At 44.0% G+C, this 27,950-nt stretch overlaps 2 protein-coding genes across 14 annotated transcripts; one reads left to right on the top strand and one right to left on the bottom strand.

Moving 5' to 3' along the window:
- Positions 1–769: 769 nt before the first annotated feature.
- Positions 770–5,137, bottom strand: MEPCE (methylphosphate capping enzyme). The gene is made up of 4 exons (XM_079122037.1): positions 3,368–5,137; positions 1,772–1,990; positions 1,479–1,605; positions 770–1,362 (listed from the first exon to the last, which is right to left on the bottom strand). The coding sequence occupies exons 1-4, from the start codon at positions 5,009–5,011 to the stop codon at positions 1,310–1,312; spliced, it is 2,043 nt and encodes a 680-aa protein (XP_078978163.1). The 5' UTR covers positions 5,012–5,137; the 3' UTR covers positions 770–1,309.
- A 1,079-nt stretch (positions 5,138–6,216) lies between these two features.
- Positions 6,217–27,607, top strand: ZCWPW1 (zinc finger CW-type and PWWP domain containing 1). 13 transcript variants are annotated; one of them, XM_079120180.1, is made up of 17 exons: positions 6,217–6,427; positions 11,207–11,263; positions 11,964–12,214; positions 12,661–12,739; positions 14,164–14,251; positions 14,743–14,900; positions 15,100–15,222; positions 20,782–20,898; positions 21,601–21,721; positions 22,548–22,623; positions 23,023–23,127; positions 24,116–24,199; positions 24,769–24,835; positions 25,178–25,269; positions 25,947–26,007; positions 26,479–26,613; positions 27,161–27,607. In XM_079120180.1, exons 2-17 carry the CDS (start codon positions 11,239–11,241, stop codon positions 27,457–27,459), a joined length of 1,881 nt encoding a protein of 626 aa, XP_078976306.1. In that variant the 5' UTR covers positions 6,217–6,427; positions 11,207–11,238; the 3' UTR covers positions 27,460–27,607. The 13 variants fall into 13 exon arrangements, with proteins under 13 accessions (XP_078976306.1, XP_078976304.1, XP_078976305.1 ...); XM_079120178.1 differs by having other exon boundaries at positions 14,137–14,251; XM_079120179.1 differs by having other exon boundaries at positions 12,661–12,751.
- The last annotated feature ends 343 nt before the right edge of the window (positions 27,608–27,950 follow it).

Here is a 27,950-nt window from a genome sequence, read left to right as displayed (position 1 = left end):
TTCTTCAGTTGGTCACCACCTTTGCACCCTTAAAATATTGCAAACTAGGGCAGGCACCGATCGGTGGTGTGTGCTTAGCATTCATAGGGCTCTGGGTTCAATCCTCAACACTAGCCCCCACAAAAGTTTTTAAGGCTTTGGCTTTACCCCATTAGTAGACACAATTTTTGTTTTTATGTATCCGTAAAAAAACTTTTTAAAATGAGGTACCCACATGGGGGTCTCCACCTGTTGCAGTTTATGGAGGCCTTCATTATCTGTCTCAAGGTATCTGCAAGGCAGCTGCTTGCTTTCACCTTTAAGGGCCTGGCCCATCTTATTTACACTTGACCCAAAAGTGCTCAGTATTTGTTGAATCAATTTTCAAGGCTCCAATAACCCTTGACAACCTGAAGAGCTTCAAACTGCCTGTCTTGATTCCACAGAAAAAAAAAAGGTGGGTTTTAGAGGGGCACCAGTGCCTTTGGCCAAAGTGCCCTTTTCTAACTCTACTTCAGCCTGTTAAGACTTTCAAAGATAGCCTTCTGCCCAAGGATCCTACAAAAATATTTTTCAACAGGGTTTTTAGGGAAGTCAGATTCAAATTGTACATCAAAATTTGTGTCGCAGTCTTTTCTTGACCAGAGTACTGTGAACCCAAGTGTAGATGTGATTAGCACTCAGCAATCTTCCCAGTCATTGAAAAATTTCACTCTTGAGACTCTAGGGTAGAAACGGGTTTGACTGGGGAGGCTCCATCCCTTCCCCAGGTGGAAAGAGTCACATGCAGTTGTGGGGGGCCACTGCCGTAGACATTAAGTTTATTGTGCTGTTCTCACATTCCAAACCCAGCCCCCGCTCCCACTGGGGGACAGCAGAAGGAAGGATTTTCACAGTACCTGTGTGCCTCCCTGCCACACTTCCCCCCTCTAAACCTCAGTCCATCTATCCATGGTTCACTGAAATGCAGCTAGGGACAAGGCTGAGGAGAAACAGGAATCTCCTTGGGAGAGCAGGAGGAAAGGGTTAGAGGTTTGACATTCCCCACTTCCCATGCCCTAGGAGAACAGAGTTCAGCAAACAGTCCATGCCATCCAGCCCAGCAGGCTGGGGGAGAAGATGATGGTAACTCCACCGAAGCTGGGCTTGCTGCTCAGGTGACAGAGGTATAGGGAGGAGGCTGGGGCAGCAACTTAAGAAGTCTTCTTTGCAGATCCAAGAAAGGAAACTATTTTGGAGTCAGAAAGGAAAGACTGGGATGCTTTCCTCTTTCCCCAGGTCCTTAGGAGCAGCAAGGGCAGCCTCTTCACACTTTCGGTTCAGGGGCCACTTAGTGGCTGGGGGAACGGGCCTTGTGGAACAGGTACACAGGTCGCTGGAAGCCTAAGGGGAAAGAGTATAAAATCAGAAGGTAGGGTGACAGGATCCTAGGACTCTCCACCTGTGCTGCACCTTTTCTACCAGGACCAGCTTTCCTCAACTCCAAGAACCAACCTTACCTTTGGAGGTGTTGTGGGGTGTGGCAACGAGCTCATAGCTGGAGAAGCCCACCTCTGGGGATGTCAGGTAGGAGCTGAATTGTTCTGGCTTCAGCTGGATTCGATAGTAGTTCTTATAGATCGTTTCCTGGGAAGAAAGGCAGGAGATCACTTCTGCTTGCTGCCTCCTTCCACTACCCAAGAATGGTGCTCACCCAAGGGGTCTTTCCCCCTCACTCACTCACTTTGCTTCCTTGAGACCTTTCTTGCCTCAACCAAAAGATCATTCTCATTTCCACAGAAACCCAACTTACCGTAAGAGTCTTTCTCTTGCCATAGGATGACCATGGTTGGGGCTCCAGAACCAGGATGCCCCCAGGGCGTAGATGCCGGTAGATCCGGCGGAACATGCGCTTCAGTCCTTCATCTCCCCAGTTCAGATGCACCCACTTGGTGAGGCTGAGGCAGAGCACCACGTCATACTCAGGTCTTTGGGCCTCCACTAGCTCATCTCGATCCAGCACATAGTTACCCTGAGGGCAAGAATTGGGGGTGAAGTCCACAGAGGGAAAAGAACCACCACTGGCCCTCACAAAATGCTCTGCAGACTTGAGGTAGACTTGGGGCTGGGAATATAGCTCAGTTGGTGGAATATAGTCAGTTGCCTCATATGCACAAGGCCCTGGGTTCAATCCCCAGCACAAAAAACAAAAAACCAACCAACCAAACAAAAAAACCCCTCCAGTGTTTCTTCTTCACACTATGGTCACATTCATCTCTGAAACTCCTTACACTACCTTCCGATGGTGCCCTTCTTTCAGTCTCATTTTCTCTTTATACTTTCCTGCCTCTGCTTGCTACTGGTGGTAAATCAAAACAAGCTCGAAAGGGAGCTTGGTTAATTTTAAACTGAGCAAATTATTCATGAGATCTTCACAGCTGGGGTCAAACTGCAGTGAAAGACTACTGGGGTGCTCTCAAGACCTTGTTCTGTGCATTCCCCCCTACAAACATGCAAGGGGACACAGCCTAGGTTTCAAAAGGAGACCCGTGGGTCTTTCTCTAGGTTGAGGCTGGCAAAATGTCAGGCCTGTTCTTCATTTCGAGAGAAATCAAGAGCCACACCTCCTAGGAAACCTACATAAGCTCATCACCACCCACTGGAAAGTCCTTTCTGTAGCCTAACCCAGCACGTTGGCAAACATTCCTGCAGATGGCCTAACTGGACTGTTTTGTGGGAAGTTACGTGCAGTCAGAAGGCAGATGCCCTGCCAGGCTCAGTATTCTCCCCTGCCTTGCAAAGATGTCTCTGCCTGTTCCCCCACCCACTACACCTAGGGTCAGTGTGGAGAAGATCTGAAGTCAAATCACCGGGTTCTCAACCACTGACTTGTCAACGAACTCTGTATCTAAGGAAACAAAAGCTGATGCAAACAAGATTCCTATCAAAGGGCAGAAACTACAAATATAAGTCCGTCACTACTAGTGTCCCTCCAAGAAATTCACCGTTGGAAAACAACCCTCATGCTCCCTCAGCAAGTTTAAGAACAAGGTTCCATCTGGACTGAATCCTTTAAGTGGCAGCAGCTGCCCTAGAAGGAAGATGGAATGACCTGACAGCCTAGTCTGGGAATAGCCCAACAAGGGTCAGCCCCAACGTTGGGGAAGAGATCCCAGCAGTCAGGAGAAATGACCCCCAGGGCTAAAGCCCCAAGGTAGAAACCCTACCTTTCTGGGTTACAGTAGGGGAGAGACACCTAGCATTAGTCTCATTTGCCAATCCAGACCCATCTCTTGAGGAGCTAGTTCTTAGGAAAATACCTCTGGATCATAACCTTACCCTCCTACATTCCCATTTAATTTCACCTAAATATCCCATCCCTATTCCAAGAGCCCTAGGACCCTCTTACCGTGACGAAGACAACATTGTTGGGGAAGACAGATGTGTCCGCTCCATCCAAGGGCACTTGGGGTGCAGCGATGGGACCCCGGCTGGCTGTCAGCGAGGCTGGGAAACAGCTCCTTTTCCGAACAATGGCAGTCCCTTCCTCACCCTCTGCCCCTGGGTCCCCCTCAGAAGTCTGGGGCTGGAGCCGCAGTTCCTCAGACAGGTAGTGTCGGATATTTTGGCGGGCTGAGTGGATGAGCCGGGCATCGATGTCCAGCCCCACCATGCGGGATGGGCCCCACTTGCAGGCAATGCTCAGGGTAAGATGGCCCACATTGCAGCCCAAATCTAGGATGTCCCGGCCGCGAAACCACTCAGGCTTCAACACCCGAAGGCGCCCATCCTCACAGGAAGGATTGCGGTACCCATAGTACTTGCAATAATTCCCATACTGGAACTTTCGCTGTTGCTTTTTGAAGCCTGCTGCAGGTCGTGGGTGGTGATGGTGGCGGCCTACCCCACTCCCTCGCCCCTTTTCCTTGGAACCCTGGCCTCCACCCCTAGCCCCTGCCTCCGACTTGCTGGAAGTCCTGCGACGTTTGCGATGTCGGGAGGAGGAAGACGAGGGTGCAGAGGTAACTGAGGCAGTTGGAGGGGCTGAAAGGGAGCCTGAGGGGCCCTGCAGGACAGATGGAAGGGGAGACACGACCTCATCCCTGCAGTTGATGGCTGTGTTGAGTTCATAGGGTTGGGGGGCATCCCGGTTCTGGCCCCTGTGCCGCTGCTGCTGTGTGGTGCCCTCCCCGTGGAGTGAGGGGGTGAGGGGGGCTGTGGGCAGTACGGCATGGCTATCGTTCCCTCCAGATGCCTGCTGCTGCTGGTGGTGCTGTCCCCGGTGCCTATGCCGCTTGCGACCAGTCTTGAGTGGCGAAGCGAGAACTACTTGGGCCTCATCAGTGCAAGTATTGAGACTGAGCGGGTCAGTGATATCTTTGGGGATGAGGATCTCCACTGGATCTCGCCCCTTAGCTGGAAGTGGGGATGACTTAGGGGTCTCAGCATTGAGTGCGCGACTCACTTCCTCATCCAGGAGGCTATTCAGATTCAGGGGATCAAAGATATTGCCCCCCAGGAGGAAGTTGGAGGGTAACACAGAGTCACAGTCCGAATTCACCCGCCGGCGCCTCTTGAAGGCCGGATGTTTAAAGCCTCCACCGCCTCCCCCTACATTACAGCTATTTCTCCTCTTGCCCCCTCCCCCCCCAGGGGCCCGGTGGGGCTGGTAGCCATTGCGCGGCCGAGGAGGGGCAGGGGGGCCCAGTTCCGTCCCGCCCCCTCCCCGGCGCTCCTCCCCCACGTCCGGGGGAGCGGCTCGCCCTGGGGGCTCAGACGAAGGGGCCTCCCCGTGCGACTGCGCCTGGGGGCCGCCCCCCCGGTGCTGCTGCCCCTGGCCGCCCCGGGGGCTGGCCGTGGTCCCAGAAGCCGGGGCCCCTGCCGAGTGTGCGCTCCGTCCAGGCCCGCGTTCCGGCCCTCCGCGGAGCTCCCGGGAGGCGGCCTCTCGGTGCGGCTGCACCGCGGGGCCGCCCCCTCCGCCGGACTCATCTTTGAGCGGCGGCGGCGGGGCCGGCACCAGAAACGGCTCCTTCTCCGCCGCCATCTCGATCATTTCCTCCCCTTATGCCGTCCCAGTCGAGGGTACCGAGGGGGATCAGGGGGCTTAACCCCCCCTTCCTGGCCCCTGCTCCCTTCCCCCCTTTCCTGAGTGCGCGCGCAGCTCTGCTTTGCTCGCCTCGCGCCCGGGCGCCTCCCCCCGCCCCAAGCGCTCCCCACTCGCCCGCGAGACCAAAACAAGATGCCCGCGAGACCCGGACAACCCGAGAAATCAACCGCGCGTGCGCCGACCCCTTTCTCCACCGACACTACCACTCGGCCGCGAGCGCGCACGGCTAGCGCGCGTTCCTCTCCCTCCGGAACCACGCATGCGCACTTCGCCACCGCCCTGGCTGCGCGCGCATCAGAGTACGAACCAACTTAACGGCTCCGGGAGTTTAAATATAGTCCCCCCAAGCCCCCCAGAAGCCCACCGCTCCAAAAGGGCACTCTACTTCCCTTCGCAGCTATGTCCGGCCCTACTGATATCCTTTGTCTCTGCCGCGCGATCCCACCCTCTGTAGGCGGGGGAGCTGGTGTGAAAAGGTCTCCTTGACACTCGACCCTTGTTCCTGAGGAATGAGTCTCAGCGGTCTCCGCCCGGCTCTAAACCCAACAACCTCCCTACCCCGCCTCCTTCCTCCCCCTAGTGGGTAGCGCCTGCGCACACCCTTTTGGGCTTGCGCGGGTAGCTGCAGCACGTGCTGGAGATGATGCCCCGCCTTCGGCCCTAGGGGCGGAGACTGTTACGTAGCTTCCTCAGGTTTGGTACACGCGAGTGCGTCAGCACGAATCAGAGGGGCGTGGACCTTCCGGCGAAAGGGGCGTGTTCACGAATTATTCATGAGGGGATCGCACACCTCTCCCTCTGGTCCACCTACTTAGTAGGGCTTCCGAGGGAGCAGAGGGGGAACCGTGAAGTAGAGGTAGGGGAGGGGTGGAAAGTACTGACCGTATTCCTACGAGCTATTCTCAGCAAAATGCGATATGTCATTTTTAACTGCCCCCCCCTCGGAAATATTCTCCCAAACAAACAAACAAACAAACGAAAGCAGCCAAGGTTGTCCCAACTTTCCCCGAAAAAGCTGAGTCCTTCTTCCGCTCATTCGCCTTTCCTCAATCGCGATCACCAGGGGACACCACGCCTTACTCTCCGCCTCCGCACCCACGTCCAGATCCCAACGCCTCCGCCCACCACCCGGCGCCTGCGCACGAGCCCCCGCGCCCGCCGACCGCTCGCACGCGGGCCCTGCGGAGGCACAGTGCGACTTCGCGCCGCCTCGCATGAAAGCGAGCGTGGGCGGGCAAGGGGATTCGGCCCGCCTGTGGGTCCCCTGCCCCAGCCTTTGGGAAGTCGCGATTCGGCGCGGTTTCCCCCGGGTGATGGGTGTTCCAGTCTCCTTGACAACAGTTTGAGAAGAGGGTGGTACAGGTGGGAATGGAGGCCCAGGATAATCTCAAAATTAAAGGATGCTAGAAGGGAGAATAAGAATCAGGGCATGAAAGGCGGACGGCAAAAGCAGAGTGTGGCAAAGAGAGGCGTTAGTAAAAGAAAGATGTGCTTCAGGAACGTTCAGGCACTGTTGCTGCCGCCTATTTAAAAAAGTGAAGCCGGCGAGGATTATGGGGTTTGTAGTTTTACCAGGGCCTAGTTTGGGAAGATGGTGGAAGTACCTCAGCCGCGCCGCGGCAGCTGCAGCTTCCAACTGCGCACGCGCCGTGGTCCTGGGCGCACGCCTCGGGGGCGGGGCTTGTGCACGTCCTCGTGCCTTCTCCTCTTGGCGGGAAAAAAGTAGGTCGAGGTTGAAGCGGCTGACAGAGTCACGGCAGGAGCACGCTGTGCCCGTCGCCTTCAGGTCCTCCTCGTCCCCAAGGTAGCCTGCTCTTCTCCAGTTGCAGATGAAGGTGCTAGGTGCTGCAAGTCTGGTACCTGTTGCCTGCGGAGGAGGTTTCCCCCCAGGGCGGTGACCACCTCCTGTCCCTTCTCCTCAGGATCACTTAAACTCCAACTCAACCCCCAGAAGCAGAAATGACCCAGCGCTGCGGCGGGCACCGGCGGCGCCAGGAGAGCGGGGCTGGGGCTCCGGCGGGAGGGGCGCCCGGGGGACACACGCCCCCGCGGGCATCTTGGTGGGGAGAGGTCGGGTCAGACGGTGGCCGTTCCACCCTCAGGGCAGTCGCTGTCCCTAAGCACCGGGGAAGGAGAGGGAAAATGGAGGTGTGGGCTTCCTGGTTGGACCGCGGAGCCTCGTGAGGGAGGTGGCGCGGCACCTGGGAGGCCAGGCGGACGCGCTTCTTCACGCCTCTTCTCTTCGAGCGAAACAAGCCCGAGGGCCGGTCTGGGGGCGGCGGCCGTCGCGGGGCTTTGCGCTCTGAACTAAGCAGCTTTCTTTTACGACTTTGCTGATACACTGCGGAAATTTCAGTTGGGGAAGTTACTGCTGCGAGGTGGTCTTGCCGTGGGCAGTAAGGGTACCTGGGAACCCTTTTTCATCTTGTCAAAAGGCCTTAAGTCAGCGCTGGGGATGTGGCTTTGCCTTGGACGCGCAGGGCCCTGGGTTCGATCCCCAGCGCCGCCCCCCAAAAACAACAACAACCACTACAAAAAAACCCAAAACTTTAACTCAGGGTTGTGGAGCACGCATGCGCGGGAGCCCTCCAACACAATGAGCTAGAAGCCACGTGCTAGTAGACATTGATGTCAAAGGGAGATCAGACTACGAGGTTTTAAAATATGGCTTTTAAGTCAGTTGTGAGGCTCGCGGAGTCCCTGGTAAAGTACAGTTCTAAAAAGATTTACTTTTTCTTAGTCTAATGACTGGAGGAAGAATATAAAGAAGGAATGATTTGCATAGTTAGGAAGGGGAAATCTTAAATGCGGAATTAATGGTTTTTTGAAAAATATTGCCGAGGCTAAATCATTCTACTAGGTAAGGTCTTTAACTTTTTCATGTGAGAATTCGTTTATACTCTTAAAATTTATGGAGGACTTCAAAGAAGTTTTTATGTGGTTCGTATCTATTGATATTAAGATATTAGAAATTAAAATTGTGAAAAATGTAAAATATTTATTCAGAAATGACTGATACACTCATTACATAATGTTTTTGTGAAAAACGCATTTTCCTAAAGAGAAGACATTTTACTGTGAACAGTGGCATTGTTTTTACATTTTCGCAAATTTCATGTCAGCTTAATGGAAAACAGTTGGATTCTCATCCGTTTCAATCTGTTGTAGTATCTTGTATTGGTATAAGCCAGGCGTGGCTCGGGAGGCTGAGCCTCTCAAGTTCACAGCCAGCCTTAGCATCTTAGTGAGATCCTGTCTCAAAATAAAAGATAAAAAGGGCTGGGGATGTGGCCGGTGGTAAAGTTCAATCCCCAGTACCAAAAAAAAAAAAAAAAAGAGAAAAAAAAAATGAGAAAATGCAGCTTAACATAATTAGTTCGAAAAGGGAGGAACTCCTATCGGGGTTTGGACCACATCTGAGGATATCTGGGCTAGATAATTTCATCTCAGTATTAATTATGATTTTTAGTGTTTTTTCTTTTTGCGATTGAACCCAGAGGCACTTAACCACTAAGCCACATTCCTAGTCCCCTCCCCCCACCTCTTTTAAAAATATTTTATTTAGAGATGCTGGCTTTGAACTCCTGATCCTCCTGCTTTAGCCTCCCAAGCCACTGGGATTACAGGCACACACCACCAAGCCCAACTTTCTTTTATTATTTTGTTCTAAGTTCTTTTAGTTCTTTTTCCCTTCTCCACTTTTTTGTCCCTCATGTGCTGAGGACTAAACTCTTGCTCATCCTAGGCAAGTGCTCTACCACTGAAGTAAATCCCCAGCCCCTATGTTCCTTTCTTATGTTGAGTAGTGGGATCCAGTTTATGGAATTACCTGGTTCTTTTACTTCCTTTGGTAAAGGTTTTGGGACCTTTATTGTCTTTATTGTTATCTCCATCTCTCCTTTCCTGTCTCCTTTTCATCTAAGGTAAGAAAAAAGAAATGCTAATCTTGAATCTAGAGCCTCTAGTCTCTTCAGAAGAAAGTTGGTGATGTTTTGTGTATTTATTAACTATGTTTTCTTTTTTCTCTCTCTGAACCACATTTCAATATATGTTATTATAGAAAAAGTAAATGAGCTTGAGTTGTCAAAAAATTACTTCTTGGCTTTCTCTTCTCTATGGGTCAAGTTAGAACTTTTGTTTAAAAGTAATGGTCTTCATCACACTCCTTCCTTAGATTAAGGGGAACTGTTAAGCATCACAACTTATAGATTTGCTGTCTTGTTAATTTAATAATAATACACAATTCTGTCCAGTTGGTTGGAATTTCAGAAACACTTTGATCTAGGTCTGTAGAGGTTTAGATATGGATTTGGACCTAATATTAGAAAAGTTTGTATTTTTACATTGATCAAAGTATTCTTTTTATTACATTTAAAGAATTTAAAATGAGAAAATGTATTATTATTTATTTATATGTATATTTTTTAGTTGTCAATGGATCTTTTATTTTATTTATTTATATGCAGTGCTGAGTATGGAACTCAGGGCCTCACACATGCCAGGCATGCACTGTACTACTGAGCCACAACTCCAGCCCCTTATTTATTTTTCATTGGTGCATTATAGTTGTACACAATGATGGGATTGTTTTTTACATATTTGTACATGTACACAAAGTAACAGTTTACTTTGGCCAATATTATTCCCCAATATTTCCCCTCCCCTCCTTTTCCTGATCCCTGAGTATCTTAAAATCTTCAGATTCTTTAACCAGGAGTGTATAGGAACCAAAGAGTCTATTTTATGTTGTCTTTATGTCTCTGTGGTGGGAGATAGTAGAGTTAGAATAATTGAGTTTCAGTTCCAGGATCTTCAAAGTTCAAAATCAACAGCCAGAAACAAGATCACTAAGTACAATAGATGTGTTTTTAGGATTGAGAGGCAAATATCTGTGTTCTGGGTTCTAATATGTATTAAGACTAAGACTTTTGGGCAAAACATTTGCCTCACATTGTGTATTTTTCATCTGTAAAAAGAGGGAAACTTTATGCCTCTAAAGCCCTCCTAGAGCTATAGTGTTTGTTATGATTACCAAAATCAGGGAGGCTGGGGATGTCACTCAATGGTAGAATGCTTGCCTAGCATGCTGGAAGCCATGGGTTCAATCCCCAGAACTGAAAGAAAACCAAACCTGGGGCATATGCTCTAAGGCTGTGTGTTTTAACATGTATTCTTATGTATGCTTTCTGTTTGTTGTATTAAAATGATGGTGAAACATTGAATTAGACTGTTGGGTTGTAGCATAGCACAGTTAACAGCACATTGAATCCCACATGTTCCAATCCTGATTTTATTATTTATTAATTACTCAATATCTAAATCTTTGTAAGCTCCAATCGCCCCATATTTGAAATGGTATCTATCTCATATTTGTTGTGAGAATTAAATAGATAATATATAAAGGGTAAAGAAAATAGTGTTGAATATATGTTCACCATTACCATTAGTTGCAATATCACTAATAATTGATACTATTGATGCAGAGTAGAACGTCTCTGAATAGATTGCTGAAGGATAACTATGATTATCAAAGAAGGTACTAAGTTGTCATTGCTAGGTTTTAAGTAGAGGGATCAGATAGAAGGTGCTAAGTTCTCTGAAGACCTCTGCTGGTTACGGAATATTTCTGACACTGATAGATTCTAGCATTTGGGGAAACACTAGCCTGAAGATCTAAGCAAATGGAAAGCAAATATTATAATGATGTCAAAAGGGGAGTCTCTATGGCATAAGAACCTTTAAATTAAGTCAGAGATTGCCAAATTATTTGTGTTCTAAGTATTTAGGGGAACTTCAGGAAATGAGAAAAGAGTTTACTCTCTAACTCTCAAGACTGTCCATGCTCTACAACCACTACTTCTACTAATGCTTCTATCACTGCCACTCTTATGGCCTCCTAATATGAGTGCCTCTTACATCAAACATGGTTCTAAGCACTAAAAACACTAAGGATTGTTACTCATCTTTAAAACAGTATTTCTCATTATTCCTTAGTATATAACTGGCACTGCTGAGTGGGGGAGAAGTATAGTCAAAAAAGCAGAAGTGTAGTCAGGATTCCCAGGCAAACAGATCCTGAACCCAAGAAAAAGGGAAAGGAAAATGTAATCAGAGTCATAGTTCATTTCTTTTTCCTAACAGAGGCAAAGAAAGTGTAGTTTCTCAGCAGAGTGATGACAACATTACAGAAGAAAGAAGGTGAGCCAAGAATGAGGGAGGTTCACTTTGTACATTTATCTCATGCCCACCAAAGGGCAGTTCAGTTACATATATTTTCTTTTCACTTTGTTCAAATTGCTACTCTGCAAGATGCTTTGAGCAAGATAAATATGATTTATGAACTCATAGGGAGACAGAAGACATTTAAACATTCATAACATAAAGTTGAATGTGATGAATGCCACCTGAGACGTACAAAGTATTATAAAGGCTCAGAAGAAAGAGAGATTACTTACCTGGGAGGATCAGTGTAATATCATGGAGGAAGTAGCATAAGATTGGGCCTTGAATAGTTTGTAGATTTTGGTTAGTGTTTTTTTTTTTTTTTTAGCTAAATTCTCATAGAATTTTATTCAAAGTTAAAATGAGCAAATTTTTAAAATTTTACACTTGAATATGTCAGCTTCCCATATGCCTATATTTATCACCTTTGAATTGGTTCCCAAACTGATTTGGGGGTATACTGCAATGAACTAATCTTTTAAAATTACAGATTTCTGGGCCTCACTTCAGTCTATTTCATCACAATCTCAGGGGGTGATATGGAGTAGGCAGGGACAGACCTAGGATCTGAATTTATTAAAAATTCTCCCCATATAATTCTCATGTGGCTAGTCAAGGGACAGTGTTTGGCAATGTCTGTTAGACTGTTTCATAAATTCTATTTGATCGATTTCAGAATGTGGAAAGGGATCAAAGAAAACCTTTGCCCCACCTACTCAAAAATTGCATAGCATGATACTGCATGGCCCTAACTCACACAGAGATGAGACCCTGGGGATCAGTTCTCCAATGGCAGAAGCCAAGCCAAGCCTACCAAAAGCCAGGTTAGAGGAGGAGGAGAAGGCAACCACAGAGAATGGTCCAGGGGTTGGTCAGGAGAAAAAAGGAAAGTCTCAAGACAGCAAGCCAGCAGAGAAGAAAGAAAAGGTATGAGTCACATTAATGAACTCTGGTAGGAGGGTTCCTCCTACCCTGCACCACCCCCCAACCCCTGAGGAGGGACAATCAAATATTTTTTCATATGGGGAACTTCATCCTGTTATATTCGTGGGTTTTATTTTATTTTTTTTTAAACTTCTGTTTCTTCCCTAAGAGGCAAAAAGACATTTTGAGGAAAGCATTTGATGAAACAATAAAGTGAGGTAGGTTAGAGGTGGGAGTAGAAGTAGACAGAGATATTATAAACACTTTCCTTTGACTCCTTGATTCCCAGGACATCTGGGATAAAGTGTATAGACTCCTTAGGTATGTTGACTTCATGCCTTTAGTCCCGTGAACTTAACTGCCTGATCTAAAGGAGGTTTCCCTGACTGGCCAGAGGAGAGAACTATGAAAAGATAAGTAATTTTCCCTCCTTACCCTCATCTCTGCAGGGAAAATCAAGTCTTACCAGTGCAGAATTTGAAGAGATTGTCCAGATTGTGCTTCAGAAGTCCCTTCAGGAATGCTTGGGTACGACTTGTGGTAAGAGAAAAAGGGTTTCATTTAGGCAAAGTGACTTACCTGAGGAGTAGTGTAAGTTTGACAGCTTTTCTTCTCTTTCATCCTCTTAAGTAAGGAGACATTAGACAAGACTTTGAAATACTTCATTCCTTATCAATAGGACCATGGTTAAACTGCCTAAGATAAAAGGTACAGACTTTTAGAAAAGGTATGGACTTTTAGAAAAGTGGATTATATTGATTTCAGAATATAGTCTTAGCTAAAAAAATTAAATTAAATTGGGGGACCGGCAGTACTGGAAATTGAACACAGGGTCCTCTACCACTGAGTTACATCTGTAGCCCATTTTATTTTGAGACAAGGTCTTGCTGAGTTGCTGAGGCTGGCCTTAAATTTATGATCTTCCTGTTCCAGTCTCCCAAGTAGCTGGGATTACATGTGTGCACCATCATGTCCATCTGACCTACATTTTTTTTTTTTTTTTTTTTTTGCGTTGCTGGGGATCGAACCCAGGGCCTTGTGCATGCAAGGCAAGCACTCTGCCGACTGAGCTATCTCCCCAGCCCTGACCTAAATTTTTAAAATGCCCTTTTTATAATATTTTAAACTCCTATTTTATATCTATATGGTTACAATCTACTTAGAAAAGAAAAATTGTTTTCCCAGATTTAAAGAATTTAGTCTCCACCTATCCTTGTGCGTTTCTGTTTTTAATGTTTTAACATCTTAGGGTTTTGATTTTTAGAAGAAAGAACTCTGTAGTGTAGGCCCCAGGACCTTCTCTGTAAGATTTGAGGCTAAGGAGACTGGTCTGACACTTCAGTCATTCTCAGATATACTTCTGTTCCTAGAGGGAGTTTGGGGAAAAGTGATATAAAATGTAGTACGTACACACACACACACACACACACACACACACACACACACACACGTTACATATACAAAATAAAATTATCTGACTGTCCTGGAATGAACTAGATCAGTAGATCAGTCTGGACAGCTTGCAGGAAGATAGAGATTTCCATTTTTTTTTCTTTTTTTGGGTACCAGGGATTGAACTTGGGCACTTGACCACTGAGCCCCATCCCCAACTCTATTTTGTATTTTATTTAGAGACAGGGTCTCACTGAATTGCTTAGTACCTCAGTTTTGCTGAGGCTGGCTTTGAACTAGGGATCCTCCTTCCTCAGCCTCTGGAGCAGCTGGGTTTACAGGTGTGCACAACTGTGCCCAGCTTCTAATTTTTTTCTGAAAATTTAAAGATTTAACTTTTATCATACGACAAGAGGCTAAAGGTAAGCTCTTCCAGGCAACAGGAAAGGGACATTTTAATGAAATGTTATGGCTAGGAAATATTGGAGTGATTTTTTTATTGCTTCTCTGCTTATAGTATTCTGTTTTGGGAGGGATGGGATCTGGTCTTAATTTTGCAGCAACTTCCTGTGTCCAGACCATAGTACATACTGAGTCAGACAGAGAACCAGGCATTGCTTCTGCTACTGATCATGATAATGCTGATGGGTAAGTTTATCCCAGGGAGGTAAGTTGAACACAGGGGGAATTAACATTGGGAAATGATGATATATATATATATATATATATATATATATATATATATGGATAAAATGGTCATTTGTTGTGTTTCTACTGATTACAGGCATATACCACCATGCCCATCTCACTTAAATTTTTAAAATGCACTTTAAAAATATTTTAAAATACAATTTTAAATTATATAATTTTACTTCTACTTATTTCTCTCAGCTTAGGAGAGAAACCTTTCAGCTGACAAAAAATAGGCAAGTAGATGAGTAAAATGACCTTATGAGGCTTTAGTGGACATAGTATTTTTTTTTTCTTGTTCATGCTAAACACGTGCTATACCACCAAGCTATCCCCCTACCCCCAAACCTAGAAATCTTTTATCCTTCTTTCATCCTTGAGGTCTTTCAAAAGATTAGTATGATAAAGTTGCTCCTTTTAACTTTTTCATTTGAAAATAACATTTTCAGAGAGAGGAAAATGGTACCTCATAGTCCAGAGATTTCAGCCTCTATAGAAGATGAACTTACCCCAGAGCTAAGGATATCTAAATCAGGCCAGCCAGTTCCTGCACCCTCTGAGAAGAAATTTAATAGACTTTCCTTAAGCAAAAGAAAGAAGGAAACACGTAAGTATAGTCAAATACACTTTGATGCCTGACTCAGATACTTCCAGAACTGAGAGAATGGGACAGTGAACAGACTGAGAATGTTCAGTCCAAGTCTTGAAATTATTAGGCTTTGATTTTTCTTTCACTGGCCTTTACTATCTACAAAGATTCTTTTCTTCATCTCCCCACCTCATAATGTTTTGTTTTATCTTTCCAGAAGATGGAAAAATGGAGAAAGTTCAAGGTAGACATGAGTGCAGAGGGAAAGACCAATCAGAGAAAATGATTCGGGGTGATTCTCAGATCAAAGGTCAGCAAAAAGGAGAAGAAAGTGGTTTTGGTGAGTTTATCCAAAGCTTATCACTTGATTTGGCAAGCCTACTTGGGCTGAAAATTCAAAACGGAGGAGAGAGACAAGAATTAGGATGTTGGAGGAAACTCACAGACTATATCTTTCACAACTACTTGTTAGAGAATATGCTGCTGAGGAAAAGAAAGGTTCCATTCAGTCAGTCATTTATTCATATAATCCCTATGTACGAGGCACCTAGATAGTATCCAGGCAGAAAACCAAGAAAAATTAGGAGAGTGATGTCACAGATGTCAAAGGAGGAGAGAATTTCAAGAAAGAAGGGATACTCAGTCATGTCAAATGCTACCATGGAGAAGCCAAAGATGGTAAAGATTTGAAAACGCTCAAGGATATCATAGTTAGGAAGCCATTAGGGTTTGATAACAGTTATCATATGAATTGGTAAGGGTTTATGGATAGTTATAGTTGGTTGCAGAGTAAATACTTTTTTAATTTGTATAGACATGAAAAGTAAGAGGGATTATAGGCATGTGCTACTGTCCTTAGCATATCTTTTAAAAAAGAGACTTGGGCAGATTTATATGTTGAGGGAAATGTATTTCAAGAGGGAGAGTAATTGAAGAAATAGGAATGAAAAGAGATTCAGGGAATTTGTTCTTCATCAGGAAGGACACCTTAATCTTTGAGATGGATTGAAGGCAGGGTCATGATGAATATGAATTTATTTTTATGAAAAAAATTTTTTTTGTGGTGGAGATTGAAACCAGGTCCTTGAATATGCTAGGTATGCACTCTACCACTGGGCTGTATCCCCATCTTATTTATTCTCTTAAAAACAGTTATTAGTGCCTTAATTTTGTGCCCTGTAAGTGCTAGAAATACAGTGATGAATAAATTTGATAGCTCTCATTCATAGAATTACAGTTTTAGTGGGTTAGATGATAAAAAAGTATATGAAATTATCAAGGCAACATTTGAACATCTGTGGCAAGAAATAAAACATCATACAATATATTAGTTCAAAAATTTAGACATAAATAGGTAATAATTTGGGAAAAAACAGGTTTGCACAAAAAAGCCCCAAAATAATTAAAAAACAAAATCCAAAGTATAAGGAATGGTGTAGTAAAAAGTACAGGTAGTACCTCATACGTATGTGAATATGTATACAGTTTTGATTGTAACAGCATAATAGAATTTTCATAGACTTGGAAGAAAACTCTAGGAAGACTATGTGGGTACCAACAATATAGTCCATTTCTCTAATAAACCATTTCTCTTATTACAATGACTTGGTAGCAGTAAGGAGCTGGAAGTATAATCTAATTGGATGGTCAGGTGATCTGAAACTCAGATCACCCCAAGGGAGTGTTCTAGATAGGTTTGTTTTTTAAAAAGAGAACTAAAAGTTTTTTTTTTTTTTTTGGTTTTATTTGAACAGGTAAACTTAGATGTACTGGGCTAGGGTTGTAGCTCAGTGATAAAGCGCTTGCCTAGCATGGGTGAGGCACTGGGTTCAATTCTCAGCACTGTATATAAATAAATGAATAAAATAAAGGTCTGTCAACATCGAAAAATAATATTTAAAAAGAAACAACTTAGATGTACCTGTTAAGAACTCTTCTTGGCTGGGCATGGTGGTGCATGCCTATAATCTCAGAAACTCAGGTGACTGAGACGGGAGGATTGTGAATTCAAAGCCAGCCTCAGCAAAAGCAAGGCACTAAGCAACTCAGTGAGACCTGGTCTCTAAATAAAATATGAAATAGGGCTGGGGATATGGCTCAGTGACTCAGTCCCCCTGAGTTCAATCTCTGGTACTCCCCTCCGCCCAGAAAAAAGAACTCTTTTTGTTGTACTCTGGACTCCGTTGACCTGATCTCTGGTTCTTCTAAATAAGCCATTGTTATTAGGTTTGTGTGGCGACATCTCCTGTACCTCTTGTTTGGACAAGGACAGAATTTTAGATGGACAGAGATGAGTTCATTCCCTAGATGGCGCTTGTGAGTTGAATTATAATTGTAGTGAATATGTCAGCCTCTTGCTGTAAGTGAACCATTCCTTCTGTTTCTTGCAATTGTCAAGGAGAGGAGTCTTCTGGAGAAGAAAGTAGAAAGGGCTGTATCCCATAAATACAATTTGCATTAAATATTGTGAAGAAAGAGAAGAGTGTCACAAGAGGAAATGGTGGAGACCTAAGTAAGATTGGGCTAGTCAGGGAATGCATTTCTAAGGAAATCATATTTCAGATATAAATTGAAGAAAAAGAAGTTATTCAAGTGAAGAGTAGGAGAAAGTTTTAGGTAAGGTAAGTTTGTCATATTACCAATACACCCCCCCCCCCCACCAAAAAAAAAAGGTCAGTGTGATTGGAGTTCAGAGAGCAAGAGGAGGGAAGGTAGGAAAATGCCTATGAAAAAAGGGAAGGAAGGTAGACAGTGGCTAGATCAATGACCTTGACTGTGCTAGAGAGAGGTTTTTATCCTAAACGCAGTGGGGAACCATTAGTGGATTTTAGCCAGGTGAGTGTCATTCTTAAATTATTATTTTTGTGTGTTTTGCACTGGGGATTGAATGCAGGCCCTTGCACATGCTAGGCCTTGAGCTTTTTGAAAATCTTACTTTGAGACAAGGTCTTATTAAGTTGCTCAAGCTGGTCTTGAACTTGTGATCCTCTTTGCTCAACCTCCTGAGTAGCAGGGATTACAGGTGGCCAAATTAATGTTTTAAAATGATCCTTTGGTGATAAATTAGAGGATGTAATATGGGGAGAAGACAGGAGTCAACCATTATTAAATTAGTGCTAGCATTAGGTATTTTGGTGGCTGGGATTAGGATCATAAAAATGGAGAGAAAGAAGTAGATGGTTTTATGATAAGTTTCAGACATAAAATTGTGAGAACTTGGTAATGAATTGTATTGGGGGCAGGAAGAGAGGAGAAGTTCTGTCAAAGATGGTTGGTTTCTGGCTTAAGCAGTTATGTAAAAGAAAGTGATAAGAGTGGAGGAAGAACACATTTGTGGGATAAGATTCAAGTTCAGGTATATTGAACTTGAGGTCTTTGTGAGACACCCAAGTAGAGATATCAGGGCTAGGAATGTAGTCTAGTGGCAGACTGTGTTTTTTCAAGACCAAGTTCAATTCCCAGCACCACAGGGAAAAAAAAGCCAAAGAGCAAAGTGGAATCTGTAACTCAGATATGAAAATGGATTTCAAAGATATGGGAATGGGTGAGCTTGTCATAGGGAAAAGTGTAGTGTGGGGAAAGAAGGCCCATGACTGGGCTTTGGAACCATGACATTTAAAGATGGGATGGAAAACAAGGAGACTCCAGCAAAGGAAACTGAGGGGGAAGCTGTCTGAAAGATGAGGGGAGGGGATGGGAGAATGAGGTAACACAGAACCCAGGATGCTAGTGTTTCAGGAATGAATGGCCAATTGAGATGCTCCTAATGTGTGTCTGTGACATCAGTCTAGAGCCACACATGGTGAACATCAGTTTTCCAGAGCACATTATATTTTACTCAAGTTGTTTGAAAGGAAATTTTGAAAAACTGCTGTCTTTGAATATTTCATCCTAAGCCATAAATGTCCAGTTTTGTGTAATTAGGGTGATTTATTTCTACTCATTTTCTTATGAATAATCATCACTTCCACATGAGAGTGAAATTACCAGAGGGACATAATGGTTGAGGGTATTAATTGTGAAAATATAGTGATACCTATGTGCCTGGGTTTTTTCTAGAAACTCTCAATTTCAGGAGTGTAAGCACAGAAAAGGTAGAAACTGGCTTCATTCAAGGTGGTGTTTTGTCATGGATGGAAGGAAGGATAGAGGGAAAGGTAGTTGAAGACATCTGCAGGAGAGTCTAAGGAAATGTTAGAGAACCAAAGCTGATTGGTGCAGAGTGAAGAACAGAGGTTGTTACCAAGCAGAAAATATGGGAGGAGATAGTGGATTGGAGAGCAAGATAAACAGAAAGTTGCTGTAGGGCTCTTTGAACAGGTGAGGTAGGAGGACATGGCATTTTTGTCAGAGATGTTTGGATAAGTGGATCAAAGGGTTCATGGTTCCTGCAGCTGACTGGTTGGGGCATGTGGAAGTGGGTGTGGATTACTGAGGTGACATGGAGGAAAAATTTAAGGAACTGAGAGAATGGGTTTTTTTGAGGTATTCCTGTGGTCATCTGGACTGAAGGCCAGAGGCAGAAGAAAAGAAGACTGAGCTAGATGCCAGCATATTTACAGTGGAAATGAAAGGATGGTAGGATCTCAAAGGAAGAATGGGTTTATAGGAGGGAGAGGATAGTAGCAATGGGAGTAAGGATGATGCTGGCCCCATGTTCTGTCCTAAGAGACATGAGGCATGTGAGAAGGGACAGAATCCACTTAGAGGGCTGGATTGGAGGTCAGGTAGAGTGTCATTAGTGGGTTTCAGGCTTCAGAGGTTAAGAATATGTGAATACTTATTGCTCAAGTCTGTAGAATTTCTTTTTTTTTTTTTTTTTTTTGTTTTGCGGTACTGGGGATCAGACTCAAGGCCTTGTGCTTGCAAGGCAAGCACTCTACCAGCTGAGCTATCTCCCCAGCCCTGTAGAATTTCAATGGACACTGTAGTAGGGCTTGGGAGGGAGAGAGAAGAGGTTTTGTGGGACATGAAATCAAGATGTAGGAATACAGAGAGGCCAAGATGGGAATTTGGAAGGTAATGGATAAATGGAGGCATGGCCCTTGGGGCCCAAAGCAAATGGGAGAGAAATTCTAGACTTAGACCAGTGTCTTTGGGAGGAGGATGAACCTAAGGTTGTTGGTCTTAAAGGTTTCATTTTGGTGATTTGGTAACTGATAAATCAGTTGAGATTTGGATAAGAACTGTATATTGAGCACAAGAGAGGCTGGTTAGCCCTTCAAAAGAACTTTTCAGTAGTGTCATGAGAACAGAGAATGAAGTACTATCTGGAAAAATACCAACTTTTTGGGGGAGGGGAGTGCTGCGAATTGGACACAGGGCCCAACACATGCCGTGCCAGCACTCTACCACTGAGCTATACCCGCATTCCTAAGGCAATTTTTTTAGCTAAGAGTAATCAATACAGAAACCATCCTTCTACTTGCTTGAGTTCTAAGGTCTAACTTAAGGTAGATTGATCTTCAGCAAGTAATTATCTTCTCTGAATGTGGGTTTTCCCAGTTGTAGGCCATGGATTGGACTAGTTGATATGTAAGGTTTATATGGAGATGTGATTCTGGGGGAGTGGGAAGGTTATTATTGATTTTAGTTGAATTGAAGAAGGAATAACCTCTTGGGTATGGTGGTGCATGCCTATAATCCCAGCAGCTTGGGAGGCTGAGACAGGAGGATCACAAGTTCAAAGCCAGTTCAAGCAAGGGTGAGATGCTAAGCATCTCAGTGAGACCCTGTCTCTAAATGAAATACAAAATAGGGCCAGGGATATGGCTCAGTGGATGAGTGCCCCTGAGTTCAATCCCCGGTTACCCCTGCCCCCCTAAAAGAAGGAATAACCTATTTTTGAGTAGATTATGAAAGGTTGTTTTTTTTTTTTTTTTTTTTTTTTCTGTCACAGGTCAATGTTTAGTTTGGGTCCAGTGTTCCTCTCCAAACTGTGAGAAATGGAGGCGGCTGCGTGGGAACATTGACCCCTCAATTCTCCCAGATAATTGGTCTTGTGAGCAGAATACAGGTAGAAAAAAGTAGAAATATTTTTTTCAGATTTTATTGTTCTTCCTTTTCTTTCCTGACATGTATCCCTTAAAGTAAAAATGACATAGGTGCTCAATATGCACTGAAGGGGTTGTTGTAGTGACTGGGGGAAAGGAAGTTCCTATCCTATGAAGATGAATATGGGCATAAATAATAGGAGAAAGACACCTGCAGAGTTATGTGAAGAAGGGGCCTGGAATTCTGAATGTATTGAGTGAATTCCATTTTTTTCAGTATTGGTCTAATCCTGTCAACCCTGATTAGAATATTGGTATTGGTCTGGTAGATAGCAAGGGATATGGGATTTATGGGGTAAAGCAGGTGAGAAAGACCAGTAATCTTAGAATTCTAGAATGTTTGAAACTACTTTGAAGAAATAATGATGATCTTGTCCAGCTCAGTTATTTTACACATGAGTAAATAGTCTCAATAGCTAGGAGCAGAGTCACACAAGGGTTTGTGAGCAGGAGTTTGGAATCTCTTAGAGTGTCAGGAGGTGGCACTCCTACTTCTGGCTCAGGCTGCATTTCCTCCATGGGTCTTCTTATTCTTTTCTTCTAGGTGCTACTTTGTTCCACCTGCTTCCTACACTTCTTCCTTCCTACACTACTTCACAGCCTGCATCTAGATTTTTACCTTATGAGTGTCTTCCTGTCCCTTCATTCCTTCTCTCTTTTGGCAGACTTGGATTATAATCGCTGTGATATTCCTGAGGAGATCTGGACAGGGCGTGAGAGTGATGTGGCCTATGCCTCCTATGTCCCAGGATCCATCATCTGGGCCAAGCAATATGGTTACCCCTGGTAGGGCACTATGATAAAGTGAGAGCATCCATCCTGAACTTGGGAGTGGTAGATTCAAGCAGGGAGGGAAAGAAATGGAGAACATTTGTAATGGAAACAGTACTTGCCTTAGAAAGAGCAAGGTCTTTCTAAGGTCTAACTTAAGTTAGACTGATCTTTAGCAAGTAATTATATTCTCTGTACATTGGTTTTACCAATCATAGGTCAGGAAATCTTTAGGTGAGGGAGAAGACAAAGTAACAAGTTCAGAGATTTTGAGTGTGTTTTCTTGAGGTTTCAGGGTTAGATTATATCTGTATGGAAGAAAGATCTGGCAATGCTATTATTCTGGGTGGAATAAGGAGGGGGGATCTAAGGCATTTTTAAAATATTGAATTGTTAAAGCAGACAAAATAAAGAGAATGAGGAAGAGTAGGATCCTTTCTTCCTCAGAGATTTCATTCTTGAGGTTATGGGAATGTGCAGAAGAGTAAGACATCTCTACTAGGAAGAATCTGATCATCTTTGTACATTGATAGAAGTCACTTCAGTCACTTGAAAGTGACCACTGGAGGGTACTAATGAGGGATCCTTTGGATCCTTTGTTTATTAAATGTATTGCCCTTTTCTTTTTTAAAAAATATATTTTTAATAACTATTTTGTTTATTTTTATGTGGTGCTGAGGATTGAACCCAGTGCCTCACACATGCTAGGCAAACGCTTCACAACTGAGCCACAACCCTAATTCCGTGTATTGCCCTTTTCTGTACATGTATATTCATTAGCTTGTGTTCTGTTCACCTGACACCTTCTCTTGTATCCCCTATGCCTGTCTCTCTTCTCTAGGTGGCCAGGCATGGTAGAATCTGATCCTGATCTGGGGGAATATTTTCTCTTCGCTTCTCATCTTGATTCTCTGCCTGTGAGTTTCCTGGTTCAAGCCAAAGTAATGAACAAGCAAATCCATCCTAAAAGATGTTTAGAGATAGAAACAGATATAGCTAGCAGACATAAGTGGAAACAGACAATTAGAGTTAGAAATATGGAGGTAAATACTAACCACTAGAAATAAACTTGTGTTTGTTTAAATCTTTTCCCACTAGTAGCGCATTTATGGATTTGATAAAGATGCTTTGGCTAGGATTCCTGAGGTCAGAATGGAAGAATAGTGGGAAGAGGTGGAAGAGGGGAGTCAGGCTTCAGGGAGCATATGAGGCACAGCACCTTCTTTGTGAGTTCCCATAACTTCTCCCCCTTTTCTGGCAAGAGGAGAAAAGCAGAGAGAAGGACAGGAACCAAACAGGACCATTTTTTATTGCAGTCTAAGTACCACGTGACATTTTTTGGAGAAACAGTTTCTCGTGCTTGGATCCCAGTCAACATGCTAAAGAATTTCCAGGAGCTGTCCCTGGAGCTAGCAGGAGTGGTGAGCAAACCCTGGGTGTCTGTTGTGATGCAGGGAACTAGAATACAAAATCTTCCCTTCATTAAATGTGATCTGCTCCCAGGGAAAACTGTCTGGGGATGGTCTCTTGTCTGATTAGTCCTACCAAGGGTGAGGCTATTATGAGGCACTCTTCTTTTTACTAGGTTGCAATGGGGTAATGATTTTTTTCAGTCTCCTTCCCTGCTTGCAGGTAGGGGACCATCCTGAAGATGAAGGTATTCTACAGTTGAGCCAAATCATGAGTGGCAGACATGAGGGCCCAGATTAATTTAGGATTTACCATTCTCAGCACTGTGGACATTTTGGACCAGATAATCCTTTGTTGTGGAGGGCTGTCCTGTGCACTGTAGAATGTTTAACAACACCCCTGGGTTCTCCTGGCATCTACCCCTGCCCCTACCCCTGCCTCCTGCTTCTAGAACAATAAAACCTGGCAAGTAAAAAATTGTTTCCAGACATTGCCAAATGTCTGGAGGACACAAGGCCTTTCCTGGGTTTACAAGAATGGATTAGGTATGTCATATTTTCTCCCTGTAGGTACTTTGGGTTCAATAGCCATAAGATGAGCAGAAGCCCAGCAACTCAGGGGCCTTAGAAAAGGAAACAGAATTAAATCAAACACTTTTATCTAAAGGAACTTGTGAGAAGCTTAAAAGTGAGGTCACCTGAACTCCTTTTTTTTTTTTTTTTTTTTTTTTAATTCCCATTAGGTTTGCTTTGGAGAGGATACCAAAGTGTTGATTAAAAAATTTTCTAGGAATTGATAAGAGGTTTATTAGGAGAAAGGAGTGCTGTATCTGAGCTCAGAAGATTGAGAATAGAGTGGTATTATATCAGTACTTGGAAACAAATATAGTTAAAATAATGTCTGGTGGGTGGCAGCATGTTGAGATCACTTCTCTAATATTTATTATTGAATGATCTTTAAGCAGTATTTATGATTGACTTTAATCTTTTTTCATTTCAGAAAAAGTGCAGGAATAAGGACTACAGCCAGAAACTGGTGGCAGCCATCATGATGGCTCAGAAGGCAGAACAGACCAGCATTGGGGTCGGAGAGTGTTCAGATCACACACTTGCTTTTATTTGGGACTTGAACACAAAGAAAACCATACTCCCCACTGTAGAAAACTGGCTGTCCTTCCCATTCCATAGTTGTTACCTTAGAACTGCTCTTTTCTTCTGAGGCCAGATTCCTGTGACTCCTTAAGTCATCCATTTCTTCCCATGTCCTTGGACAAGTGGGATCTTCTCTCAGCCCAAAGAGATAGTTTGTGGTAGGGGTCAGCCTACCTCCCTGTTTAACTTCAAGTCTCAGATACATGTACCCTAATCTCTGTTTTGATCTGACTTTTTACTCACAGATTCTGCCCGTGGGGATGAGAGTGGGGTTGATGACAAACTGAATTTCTCTTTCCCTGTTACTTGTCAAATTGTGAATAAACTGGGAAAATAGATTATAGTTAATCTTCATAAAAGTCCAGATAGACGCAGTGTGATGTTTCAAGTGAAATGGTATGGAAAATGAATACAAATTTTGTCAGAACTAAAATTTAGAAGACAGGATAAAGGCTCCCTCAGGAAGGTAGTGGATGATACTTTTGTTTCTTCTTCCCTCAGGAGAGGGTCAACTTGTTTGGTTTCTGGAGCCGTTACAGTGGATCTGACAGCAGTGGGGATGGAAAAGGTAGAAGTGGAAGGGGAGGGACTCTTCCTTGAAATTGGCAGCTCAAGTTTAGTTCTGGATTCTGTAATAGGAGGCTCTTGTGAATTTCATCCAGTGTTCATGATGGATGGACAGTTGGGTGGAGGGAGGAATGGGAAAAAAAGGGTGAAAAGAGAGGGTGTAGGTGGATAGTGATGGGCTTTGAGGAGGGTGGAATCGTGTAATCTGGGAACTAATTTTATGAAGAAAATACCACTTGGACACAGAAGGTAGAAGAAGATGGATTCCCCACATCAGCTCCAAAATTCATCAACTTTTGGGGTGGATAAATTATTTAGCCTTTATTTCCTTTTCCTGTTCTAGACTTAATGCTTTCTGGGGCTAACAGCCCAGAGTCCTGCTTGGAAAAAGAAGAGGAGGAATCAGAGATAGAGGAGGAGAAAGAAGAGAAAAGAGTAAGATTAGCTTTAAATATTCATTAGATCAGGATCTCCTTTTAGAAGAGTCCTGTAAGGATCTGGTTATGATGGGTTTACATTTGCTGTGATCCATTCCATTTCTGCCTTACAGAAGCCCCAGCTGGCTGGTCTTATGTCCTAGAGGACTCCACAAGAGGGAGTCTCTCCTCTATCCTCCTCATCCTCTCAATTTCTCACATCTCTAGAACATGTTTTCTTGATTATAATCTCAGTTCCTACCATATTTCTGTGGTCCTTTCTGGAGCAATTTGAAAGACTATCAGGTTGCTTTTCTGTACTCTTTTCTCCTCTGTGAACCCTTAGGATATTCATTCATTCATTTACTTAGCGTGTCTTGTTCAGGAATATGAAATAAAGATTTTTCACTTTCTCTTTTAATTATTTTTAATTTAACAACTTTTATTATGCTTGTGGCCTAGCTTTATTTCCTTCTTTTATGCATTAAAACCTTGCATTGACTAATATCAAACAGAATGGGGAAGTGACCATACATTTTTCTCTGTGCTACCACAGATTTAAACAGTATTAGACTCAAAGAACATAGTGTGATTCCCTGAAACCCACCTACCCACTGTTCTGTAGTATCCCTGTCTATTAAAACAGTTACATGACTGAATTTATCTTTTTATTTTTATTTTCTGTCCCATTCACAGGACCCAACTTTGCCTGGTCCCAAGCCAACCAAACCACATTCAAAAAAGCCCAAGGCAAGACGTAAGCAAGCCAGCTGGAAAGGGGATGTGTCTCACAGTTAAGGCAGGGCAGAAGCTGAGAGTGTCAGGGGTCTTCAGGTAGCTGGATCCAGCTATCTCTACTACAAGATCTGAAAACACAGGCAGGACTAGCTGATAGTATCGGGAAAGTAGCCTCCTCATTTCTGTGTTTTATAAAATGTTAGGTTAAAGATGGGAGGTTTTAAATTCTTAGCCACTTAAGATGGCTTCCTGGAGAAGGCAGACACTCAGAAGAACAATGAAGAGGAGAAGATGCAGGGGGCGGGGCATTAAAAAAAACTTAAGATGGATGGGGACCTGGAAGCCACTGAGAGAACTCACTAGATTGAGAATGAGCAGAAGATGTGGAGCAAGGCAGAGACTAGATGTGGGAAGACCATCTGTTCTTTCCAAACAGCCACTGAGAGAGAAAAAAATGTCCTTGATATTTTGGGGGCTGGGGGTGATGCAGGCATGACAAATGGACAAGATGCGACCGTGAAAAAGAAGATAGTGAAGAGACCTCTGGGCAGTGAACCCATGGTGCCTCCTGAACCCATAATGGGAAGGAAAGAAAGGCAAAGGACTTCAAACCTGGACCAGCCAGGTAAGGCTCAAGGAATAAAACACTGCAGAGAAATGAGGTCCGTGTCTGTATATCCGCTCCTAGATCGTTTCTGAACATTCTACAGCTTTTCATTGCATTAAAGAAGAAATGAAAATCAGAGTGAAAGTGCATGCCTCACATTACACTCAGCACACACTGTGGAAACATGATGGGTTTTGACTTGATTCTAGGGATGGAAGAATATCGGGAGAAGAGAATGTTCGTTAAATATTACTGTAGACTTGCTAGATGGGTACTTTGCTGCTTGTTCCTTCTATTTCTTTCAGTAGCTTTATGACTGGATATTTGACATTTTAAATATAGGACAGCTGAGACTCAAAGAGTTTAAAATTTGTTCAAGGACCCACATTGAGCACATGGCTATCCACAGCTTGAATCGAAGTCTTTCTGACCCAAAAGCCTATATTTTTTATACTGAGATCTTTTCTGTGAGGTTTTTTTTTTTTTTAAATAGGAATTTAGAGTTTATTTGTAAAAAGCCAGCATAGTCTTGCCTAATAGAACTCTGAACTTTGTCCCCATTTAGGCCCTAAGAAAAAATTCCAAGTTCCCCAAACCAAGGCCTTAGCAACCACCTTGTCTCAGGAAAAAGAAGTTAGAATGATGCCAAAGGGCCCAACCCAACCAGCTCCTCATGGGGCTTGTCCCCTGGAGGGAAAAGAAGGGCCTCCAACTAAAGAAGCTGAAAGTATCCCCACTGAAGATGAAGCCTCCAGTGACCTGGAGCAAGTCATGGAAGATATTGGAGGAGAGTCCAAGGAGCAAGGGGAGCCGCGGCACGGAGAGGATACAGAGGGCTTCCCCGCGGCCTTCTTTGAGGAGTAGTCCTGTGCTCTTACCCTGCTGATCTCTAGCAGTGAGGAGTCTCTCAGGGGGTCCCTGAGCAGACGATAATTGTTGGGGTTGTTAATTGGCTACAAGGTTCAATTCAGTTGTGCAGCTTATGTGTTAATAAAGCAGGTTACTGACGTGATTGGTTTGGTTTGTCTCTAAGCAGTGCTTCATTTTGGCTTCTTTCCCTCCACATGTCACTGTGGCACATTAGTGCCTCTGAGGGGAGGCTTGCATGTTTTAGGATCGTGGGGAAGACAGTAAGACCTAAGTCCTGGGAAAACCTCCAGAAGGGCAGGTCTGGGTTCAAATCCTGGTTCAGTGATGCTAGCTAGCCCTGTGGCCTTGGGAGAGCACTTTTAACCATCTGTTTTTGTGACTCAAATCGGTACGTGGTCTAAGGTAGGAGTGGTGTTTCCATGAGGTGATGGAAAGCATTCAGAATGCATGCAAGTGATTATGGTGAGAGATGATGGTTAGAAGAA

This window comes from Sciurus vulgaris, assembly GCF_902686455.1.
Source record: "Sciurus vulgaris genome assembly, chromosome: 18".
Classification (NCBI taxonomy): domain Eukaryota; kingdom Metazoa; phylum Chordata; class Mammalia; order Rodentia; family Sciuridae; genus Sciurus; species Sciurus vulgaris.
This window is presented reverse-complemented; position numbering and strand designations above follow the sequence as displayed.

What these genes read in the sequence shown, in the direction of transcription:
- MEPCE (XM_079122037.1), bottom strand. Translation starts at nt 5,011, where the DNA reads ATGATCGAGATGGCGGCGGAGAAGGAGCCGTTTCTGGTGCCGGCCCCG. An exon ending in GCAAGAGAAAGACTCTTACG is followed by an intron (nt 1,606 to 1,771) that starts GTAAGTTGGGTT and finishes CTTTCTTCCCAG; the next exon opens with GAAACGATCTATAAGAACTA. An exon ending in ACCCCACAACACCTCCAAAG is followed by an intron (nt 1,363 to 1,478) that starts GTAAGGTTGGTT and finishes CTTTCCCCTTAG; the next exon opens with GCTTCCAGCGACCTGTGTAC.
- ZCWPW1 (XM_079120171.1), top strand. Translation starts at nt 11,239, where the DNA reads ATGACAACATTACAGAAGAAAGAAG. An exon ending in ATGCTTGGGTACGACTTGTG is followed by an intron (nt 12,752 to 14,136) that starts GTAAGAGAAAAA and finishes CTGTTTTGGGAG; the next exon opens with GGATGGGATCTGGTCTTAAT. An exon ending in AAAAAAGCCCAAGGCAAGAC is followed by an intron (nt 26,008 to 26,478) that starts GTAAGCAAGCCA and finishes GGGGTGATGCAG; the next exon opens with GCATGACAAATGGACAAGAT.